The 9655-nt window shown below is 49.7% G+C and overlaps 1 protein-coding gene across 1 annotated transcript; it reads left to right on the forward strand.

Annotated features, from left to right (window-relative positions):
- The first annotated feature begins 6636 nt into the window (after positions 1-6636).
- On the forward strand, positions 6637-7798 carry SMIM33 (small integral membrane protein 33). Its single transcript, XM_075996364.1, is given in 5 exon segments — positions 6637-6721; positions 7284-7322; positions 7325-7416; positions 7418-7457; positions 7460-7798. Coding segments are annotated over 5 exon segments (465 nt in total). The 3' UTR covers positions 7669-7798.
- The last annotated feature ends 1857 nt before the right edge of the window (positions 7799-9655 follow it).

Consider the following 9655-nt stretch of genomic DNA (forward strand, 5'->3'; position numbering starts at 1 on the left):
AGTCTTTCCTTGGCTTTCCTTAACACTTTTGAATGTTACAGTCCAGGCCAGGCTTTTAAAATTAAAAGTTAAATTCAGGCCGGGTGAGGTGGCTCACACCTGTAATCCTAGCACTCTGGGAGGCCAATGCGGGTGGATTGCTCCAGGTCAGGAGTTTGAAACCAGCCTGAGCAAGAGCAAGACCCCGTCTCTACTACAAATAGAAATTAATTAATTAATTATTAAATATAATTAATTAATATATATAGAAAAAATAAGCTGGGCATGGTGGCACATGCCTGTAGTCCCAGCTACTCGGGAGGCTGAGGCAGTAGGATTGCTTGAGCCCAGGAGTTTGAGGTTGCTGTGAGCTAGGCTGACACCATGGCACTCACTCTAGCCTGGGCAACAAAGCAAGACTCTATCTCAAAAAAAAAAAAAAAAGTTATAGCCCAGTTATTTTATAGACTATCCCTCAATTTGGGTTTATCTGATGTTTCCTCATGATTAGATTTAGGTTATTCATCTTTGGCAGGAATATCTTAGAAGCCATGTTATATCCCTCTGTTTGCACTCTAACAAATGATGCCTGGTTTTTTGGTGGTTTTGTTTGTTTGTTTGAGACAGGATTTTGCTATGTTGCCCAGGCTGGCCTTGAACCCCTGGGCTTACCTGAGCCTCCAGCCTCAGCCTCCCAAGTAACTGGGACTGCAGGCGCACGCCACCATGCCCAGCATGCATGATTTTGATTCGTTCCATTACTGAGGATGTTCACTTTCATCCCTTGCTTAAGGTCGTGTCTGCCCGTGTCATTAGTTTCTTGTGGCTGCTGTAACAAATTGCCACAAAGTCGTGGCTTAAAACAACAGAAATCTGTTCTCTCACAGCTCTGGAGGCTGGAAGTTGAAGTCAAGGTGTCACCGGCGCCACACTCCCTCCAAAGGCTCTGGGAGATTCTGTTCCTCGCCTCCTCCGCGGCTTGTAGCCGAAGAGCTTCAATCTGTGCGGCCGTCTTCACCTCACCTTCTCCTCGTGTCTTCTCTTCGGTGTGTCTCTTACAAGGACACTTGTCCTCGAATTTAGGGCCCGCCTGGATACTCTAAGGTGATCTCCTTATCGCAAGATCCTTAACTACGTCCGTAAAGACTCTTTTTCCAAATAAGGTAACATCCACAGGTTCTGGGGATTAAGATAGGGCCATATCTTTTGGGGGGTCACCAGCTAGCTGACTACAGCCAGCTTTCTTCACTCTAAAGTGACACTTTTCCCCTTTGTAATTAATAGTGATTTTTGTGGGGAGATACTTTCTGTATGTGTATGGACTCATGTAGTCCTGTTTTATTCCGTGGGGTATAAAACAATCTATTATTTTGAGGCTCAAATTGTCCCCATTTTAGACACTGGAAACCCCTTCAAGTAGGCTCCTGTGTCCTTTTGACATGTCTCCATCATTTTTTGAGCACTTCCTCGCTCTCTGGCATAACGAGATGTTTCAGGTTCGCCGTGTGCTTCGCTGGCCTCAGCCCTGGAATGTGCTATTTCTCTAAGAAGACTTCATTCCTTTTAGTAGCCAACGGTATTTAGAAACTGAGATGTGGGGGGTTCGGTGTGGTCATTGGCACTGGTGGGTAGCTTCTCCAAGACCCCCTCTCTGAGTTCTGGCTGCCTCGATCCTTAAATATTTATTTACTTATTTGATCACTCCTCTTGTAGTGACCAAGCTCCCATCTCCGCCACTGTCCCCACCTTGCAGATACCTCTCACACCCCACACGGGCTCTGACACTCCATGCTGGCCTCCTCCCCCACCGATGCCTTCCCCACCCTTTCTCGTTTAAAGTGCACGATTCAGTGGTTTTTAGTCTATTCAGAGAGTTATTCAACCATCTCATCTAAAATCAATTTTAGAGTGTTTTCATTACCCCAAAAAGAAGCCCCACACCCCTTACAGACCTATAGCTTGGATAAGGTGGCTAGAAGTAGCATGTGGTTGAAGTGGGCAGTCCTTGCCCTTGGCTTGCCCCCGGTGGCCCAGAGTGTCAGCTCTTAGTCCTGACCTGAGTCTGTCACGGCAACCGTCGTCTGGCCTGCCCAGGGGTCCCCACGGGCCCCTCTCCTTCAGCTCCCTCTGCAGGCTTCTAACCCTGCTGTCCTTCAGAGGAGACAGAGTGAGGGACAAAGGGCTGCTTCTTGCTTTCCGTTGGCCAACAAGGCCACTTGTACCCTCCCCTGGGAGTTGGAAATGAGAAGTGACCCCAGAGTCCAGGGCTGAGTCAGGGGCCTCCAGCCCAGAGGGGTCTGCTGGGGAGGACCCAGACTTTTCATCTTCGGCTCCAGGGCTTGAGCCTCGGAAGCCAAGACTTTCATTCTCTATGAAATAAGAGCAGATTCTTTTTTTCTCTCTCTCTCCCTTATTTATTTTATTATTTTTTTAAAAAATATCATAACCTTTTCCTCTTCTCTCTTATTTTATCAATGATTGTATGGACAAGGCGCAGATTCTTGATGATTTAGCCCCCTGAACTCGCCCTAAGAGGCTTCGTGACCACAAAATCCAGAAAGAGACAGAGGGAGTGAGTCGGTGAGCATTCTGTGGTGGCCCAGAAGTGCCCTCCCTGTAGTAGGCGAAGGATGCCCTCCTCACATTTAGTAGCAAACGGTATTTAGAAACTGCAATCTGGGTGGTAGGCACTAGGGGGTAGCCCTCACCAGAGGATTAAGGATGGGGTATGTGTTGGGGTGGGTGTGCATTCTTCCAGGTTCCAGTCCTATCAGCAAACTTTTGTCCAGCACCTGCGGTGTAATACCAGGCACTGGAATAGACTCTGGGACACAGCAATAGTGAGACATAGTTCCTAGAGAAACGAGCCCATATATACCTGTAACATAAGATAAAGGGTGACAAATGTTAAGAGCAGGCAAGAACCATAATTCTTTAGGGTTTAAGGAAAAGAAAAAAAGCTACTCAAGTGTAGTGGGTGAAGAATACATTCCTGGAGGAGAAACACTTGCACCAAGCCATAACAGGTGGTTAAGGTTCAGATGGTGGGAATGGAAGGGCACCTCACAACAGTGAGTGTGGAGAGGGGACTGTGATGGAGAAGGCTGGGACCAAAGTCTGGTCCCGGAAGTTCCACCCTTTTATCCTTTCTGAAGCTCTTTAGCAGATAGATCCAGGATTGATGAGGGAGGGAAGGGGAAGAAGTAGCCATCAGAAGAGTTAGAAATTGGGGCCAGGCGCGGTGGCTCACGCCTGTAATCCTAGCACTCTGGGAAGCTAAGGTGGGAGGATCCCTTGAGCTCAGGAGTTCAAGATCAGCCTGAGCAAGAGCAAGACCCTGTCTCTACTAAAAATAGAAAAATTAGCTGAGTGTCATAGTGTGCACCTGTAGTCCCAGCTACTTGGGAGGCTGAGACAGGAGGATCGCTTGAGCCCAGGAGTTCGAGGTTGCTGTGAGTTATGATGATGCCACTGCAGTCTACCTCCAACAGAGTGAGACTCTGTCTCAAAAAAAAAGAAGAAGAAGAAGGGTGTTAGAAATTGGACTTTTGGCTCAGTGCAGGTACCTGGGAGAGCAACAGCACATGTGTCTTAAGGACACAGGAGGCAAAAGACAGTGGCTGAAGCCCTAGACCTGTGGCAGCGTCCAGAGTCCCCCTGGCTGAGGTCTAAATGGACTGAAGTGGGAAACAGAGGGTGATCAGAGCCTTTGAGCTCACTGGGAGAAGGCCAGCCAGGGGCTTTGAGGCCAGCCAGGGGCTTTGAGGCCAGCCAGGGGCTTTGAGGCCAACCAGGGGCTTTGAGGTCAGCCAGCAACAGGTCTCACTCACTTTGCAGGCCAGGTCAGCACCCTGGGGGCCTGGGCTCAAGTGAGCTTGGAGGTCTGAGTGGGGTCCCTAAATATCCGGGTATGGGGCAGCTTGGCTGAGAGACGAGAAAGCAGGAGGCTATATTCTGCTTCATCCTGGGTCATGACACTGGATGAGGGGGTTCCCAGGGAGTCTCCCGCTCTCCAGCCTGGAATGGAGGATGCTGAGTGTGCAGCAAGGGACAAAATGAGGGATGGCTGGTCCCATGAAGTTAGCTGAGGCTGAAAATTAAGTGTCTCGTAAAAAACTCTCTCCAGAGAAAGGAGAGATTATTGGGCACCTTTTGTGACTTGAGCACTTTAAAACCCACACATAGACTGGGCACAGTGACTCATACCTGTAATGCTAGCGCTTTGGAAAACTGAGGCAGGAGGCTTGCTTGAGGCCAGGAGTTCAAGACCAGTCTGGGCAACATAGTGAGACCTCTGTCTCTACAAAAAGTTAAAAAAAGAAAAAAAAAAAAAAGAAGTTAGCTGGGCAGTTGGCGGTGCACACCTTTAGTGCTAGCTGCTTGAGAGGCTGAGTCAGGAGGATCGCTTGAGCCCAGGAATTGGAGGTTGCAGTGAGCCATGATCACACCACTGCACTGCAGTCTGGGCAACAGAGTGAGATCCTGTCTCTAAAAGTAAATGAATGAATAAGTTTTCAGTCTCAATTATCTCCTTGTGATTAAAAAAATAAAAAACAAATAAATAAAACAACAAAAAACCCCACATACTTTCAAATCAAGTTACATTTAGACAAATTCAAAGAGATATAGAATTTGTATTTATAAAAACCAAAGGGGGGCCGGGCGCTGTGGCTCACGCCTGTAATCCTAGCTCTTGGGAGGCCGAGGCGGGCGGATTGCTCAAGGTCAGGAGTTCAAAACCAGCCTGAGCAAGAGCAAGACCCCGTCTCTACTATAAATAGAAAGAAATTAATTGGCCAACTGATATATATATAAAAAATTAGCCGGGCATGGTGGCACATGCCTGTAGTCCCAGCTACTCGGGAGGCTGAGGCAGGAGGATCACTTGAGCCCAGGAGTTTGAGGTTGCTGTGAGCTAGGCTGACGCCACGGCACTCACTCTAGCCTGGACAACAAAGTGAGACTCTGTCTCAAAAAAAAAAAAAAAAAAAAAAACCAAAGGGGGAAATAACCTGAAAGGGAAAAGAATGCCTTGTGTGGGAATGCTAAACCTCCAATTCTATGAGTTGGTTACCTGTGGGTTGAGAAGGAGGAGAGAGGTCAGGGAGTGGAGGCTTCTATTTTATTTGTGTAATATTTTAGTTCTTAACATTTTAAAAATAAATGTGGTTAACTATTAAGAGAAGACAGAGCTAGTGGTCGGACCATAGAGATTATTTTATATATATATCTATATATATGTATATATAATAGACTATATTATAATCTACAGTTTCCAGTGTGTTTGAGATATTGCATTTAAAAAGAAAAGATCAAAGGACAGTAGCTGCAGGAAATTGGTTGGGTGGGGAGTCAGCATGTCCCGATGTCCTGGTGGGGGGCAGGGAGGCTGGGGGCTGGGCTGGCTTCTGGGATCTGGTGGAGGGTTGGGCAGCCAGACCCAGGCTCCTGAAGCAGACAGGGGGCATGAAAGGCGGTGCCAAGCATGAAGACTAAGGTACCACCAGAGTTTAGAGCTGAGCCCAGGGTAGCGCAGATGTTCCCGGAAGGAAGCACGATGCAGGAAGCAGCAGTGCGAGTGTGTGCACGAAGCGTGTGCCCTGGGAGCCCCACAGACATGGCAGCTCAGGATGGGGGCCAAGCCCGGGCAGCCAGCCCTTCTTGAATCTCCTTGCCCTGAACCTGACTCTGACACCTGGGAGGGCACAGTCATGGAGTGAGGCATCCCCCCTGCCTGGGGATTCACGTCTCCTCTTCCCCCACCCTGGAGTGTCCCCCACCCCAGGGTGCCAACTTTCTGCCTGCCAGTGAGTCTGGAATAGGGGGAGCCTAAGATGCTAGCCAATGACTCCCTTTCTTTGGGACTTTTTTTTTTTTTCACACTGTAATATCTTTAATTAAGTACAAATAACTTTTTAACATGTTATTATGTTACATGGAGACCATTTCACCCACTGCTCTGTTTGGCTGCCAGTCTCTTATCCCTCTCTTCAGCGATGGTGAGGCGGATACCTTTTCCTCGAGGAAGAGAAATCCATGGTTTGTTGCCTTTGCCAGTAACGAAAATGTTGGAGAGGCGAGTGGCAAAGCTGTTGCCGTTGGCATCTTTCACGTGAACCACATCAAAAGACCCGGGATGTCTTTCTCTGTTGGTGATCACACCAATTCTTCCCAAGTTAGCGCCTCCAGTCACCATACACAAACCAAGTTTGACACAACCAGTGTCAAACTTGATGAAATCAGTAATCTTGCCAGTCTCCAAATCAATCGGAGTGGTGTCATTCACTTTAATGAGTGGATCAGGATAGCGGATAGTACGAGCATCATGAGTCACCAGATGAGGGATTCCTTTTGTGCCCACAAAGATTTTTCTCACTTTGCACAACTTGTACTTGGCCTCCTCAGGTGTGATACGATGAACAGCAAAGCGACCCTTGGTGTCATAAATCAGATGGAAATTCTCTCCAGTCTTGTCAATGCTGATGACATCCATAAATCCAGCAGAGTAGGTTATATCAGTTCGGACCTTGCCATCGATTTTAATGAAGCGCTGCATGCAGATCTTCTTCACTTCATCTCCTGTCAGGGCATACTTAAGCCTGTTTCTTAGGAAAATGATGAGTGGGAGACACTCTCTCAGCTTGTGGGGACCGGTGGATGGACGAGGAGCAAACACACCAGTCAGCTTATCCAGCATTCAATGCTTTGGAGCTGCTACACGCTTCAGATGCTTCTTGGGACCGTGGGCCATGGCTGCGCTAAGCACGGAAAGAGCCTTTCTTTGGGACTTTAAGAAGCAACTGCCCACTGCCCGGTGCCTAGGACGTGGGGCAGCAGCCGATCACTTGCTAAGATTCCTGACCCAGGACACAGTATCTTTATAAGAATTTTGCTAGAGACCTGGGAAGGGGAGACAGTGGGAGGGAGCTTGAGAGGCCAAACTATCGGCCAGACTGTAAGGAAGCCTCTCCCACTGTGCGTTTCTGAATGGCTGAGTCTCCCTATCTCTGTCTCTATATTTCTGTCTGTCTTTATCTGTCTCTTTTTCTTTCTTTTTTCCTCTTTCGATCTTTCTTTCTGTATCCCCCTTGTCTTTTTCCTTTATTCTCTCAGTTGCTGGATGTGGTCTACCTCTGTGTTTCTCTGCCTCTCCCTGTCCCCCTCTCTCTCCATGTCTTTACTGTGTCTCTGTGTCTCTCTCTGTCTCTCCCTCAGTTTCCTTTGGGTGTCCGTCTCTCTCTATTTGGTCTTCTTCTGTGTGTATGCATCCATGTCACTTTCTGTCTCTGCCACTCCCCTCCCAGGCTGGCCCCACGCCTGGCCTTCCCCAGCTGTGAACGGCTGTTGGGGCAGGAGTCCCAGAGGCAGCTTCCGGAGCTGTTGGGTGGGGCCTGGGAACCCCCTCGAGGGGATGGACTTTCCCTGCTCACTCTCCTCTATGGCTGTCTTTGTCCTGCTGGCAGTCTGCATGGTGGTGGCAGTCACTTTGGACCAAGGCTGCCCCAGGGCCATGCTGCTCTCCCCACGGAGCCAGCGGCCCCAGAGTCAGAGGGCAGCATCTGCCTCATCCACTGGCAGGGGCTGGGCCCCCAAGACAGGCATGAAGACCACCAGGGACCTCTTGTCTCTGGCTCCTGCCCTGCGTCAGATGGGCCCAGGCCCAGGATCAGTGAAGTCACTTACCTGTAAGAAGGAGAATTTGGAAAGTGAGCCTGACACAGCTCAGAATAAGAAACTGGACAAAGAATTAGAGCAAAAGCAAATCGCAGCCTGGGCATCAGCACTTTGCAGGGTGTGCTGGACTCAGCTGGTGTTGCCCTCAGGATAGTTGCAGAGAAAGCCCCACTGTGGAAGGAGAAATAGAAGCAGCTTGACGGCCTTGCCCAGAAACGTGCTGCTGTGGGCTTTCCCAGTGCACAAGGCCATGCTTACAGTCACTGCCTGTTCTTCAGGAGCCACCAGACCCCTGAACCTCCTTCTCCAACTCCCTGCTCCCTCCTTGCACCTCTAACTAATCTCCTTCCCTTTTGGTGTAAAGTGGATCCAGCTTGGGCGATTCCCCGCCTACCCCACCCACAAGCAGGAACATCAGAGGCCCTGCGGATAGGCCTTGTCTTCATGGCCCCAGGTCCTCTGCAGGCCAGCCAGGGAGAGTCAAGGCCAGGAACCCAGGGGCTGCCTTCTCTGGGACTCATTAGAACTCAGGAAAGGAAGGAAGGAGTATGTGTTACCTTTCACCTACTGGGGGCAGCCCTTTGGCTATCAGGGTCCAGGCCTTATTGTCAACCTCCAAAGCCCTTGTAAGCCCCAAGTACAAGTTACAGCTCAAAGATTGCCTTTAACAGTCCCTGCTGAGTCTGTCTTGCCTTCCCGGATGCGATGGGGGTAGTCTGGGGGCCTCTCACTACTTCCCGCTTTGTGTGCACACAAGCCTGTTGGTACAAGCCTAGAATTTACCGCAAAACATTTCTCACATCCAGAACTTTCCAGCTGTTGGAAAACAGGAAAGGAAAAGGAGCTCCATGGAACTTGTTTGGGGAAGGAAGGAGTGGGGTGGGGACCACTCCTCACAGAGGGAGGGGCATGGGGCTAGTCAGTAGTGGGGGCAGGAAGGACCAGAACGACAAAGCTGGGCCTCCTGGTGGCTCTCTGGAAAGGTACCCCATTTCCCTGGCACCTTTGAACCTCACTCGTGTGCAGTCAAGAACATGCAGATAGGCATTTATGGTGTCTTTTCTTTTCTTTTCTTTTTTTTTTTTTTTGAGACAGGGTCATGCTCTGTTGCCCTGGGTAGAGTGCAGTGGTATCATCTCAGCTCACTGCAACCTCAAACTCCTAGGCTCAACCTCAAACTCCTCTTGCCTCAGCCTCCAGAGTAGCTGGGACTACAGGTGCGCTCCCCTACACTGGGCTAATTTGTGTATTTTTGTAGAGACAGGGTCTCGCTGTTGCTCAGGCTGGTCTCGAACTCCTGGCCTCAAGTGATCCTCCCACCCTGACCTCCCAAAGTGCTAGAATTACAGGCGTGAGCCACCATGCCCAACTCAGACAGACATTTATGGAAGGACTTCTGGTGCTTTACTCTGGAGAACTCCTAAAGACAAGTGAACCCTGGGTCCTGGCCTCAAAGAGACCCCAGCATAGTCAGGGAGGCTGGGAAATAATAGAATATGGAGAGGAACAGAGGGGGAATTGCAGTGTGCAGAGGACAGGCTTGCCTACCCTGGGGCTGGTGAGAGGAAGCTATAGTGTTAATAGCTGTTCCATCTTGTGGGTCAGCTGTGTGCTGGGCACTGGGCTTATCTGTGGACCTGCAGATATTATACCATTCACTCCTCACAATAGTCTTGGGAGGAGGGGCCGCTGTAATCCCCATTTTACACTTGGGGAAACTGAGGTTTATCAGGATACCCAGGTAGACAAAGGTTCCAAGTGGTGGAGTCAGGATTTGAACTGGGGGAGAAATGCATATTGAGCACTTGTGATTTAAAAGCCCAACAAAGGTGGGAAGGAGGGAACAAGCCCAGCCTGGTGGAACAGAGGGGGCTGGTGGGGATGGGCTGCCGTCCTTCCCAGGTGGCGCAGTTGTGTCTACACGGCGGCGCTGTTGCAGTGGTTTGGTCGTAGCCATGGAGGCATGAGGCGCGGCATGGTGGCTGGCTGTGTCGTCCAAGGC

Source organism: Microcebus murinus, chromosome 21, assembly GCF_040939455.1.
Source record: "Microcebus murinus isolate Inina chromosome 21, M.murinus_Inina_mat1.0, whole genome shotgun sequence".
Classification (NCBI taxonomy): Eukaryota; Metazoa; Chordata; class Mammalia; order Primates; family Cheirogaleidae; genus Microcebus; species Microcebus murinus.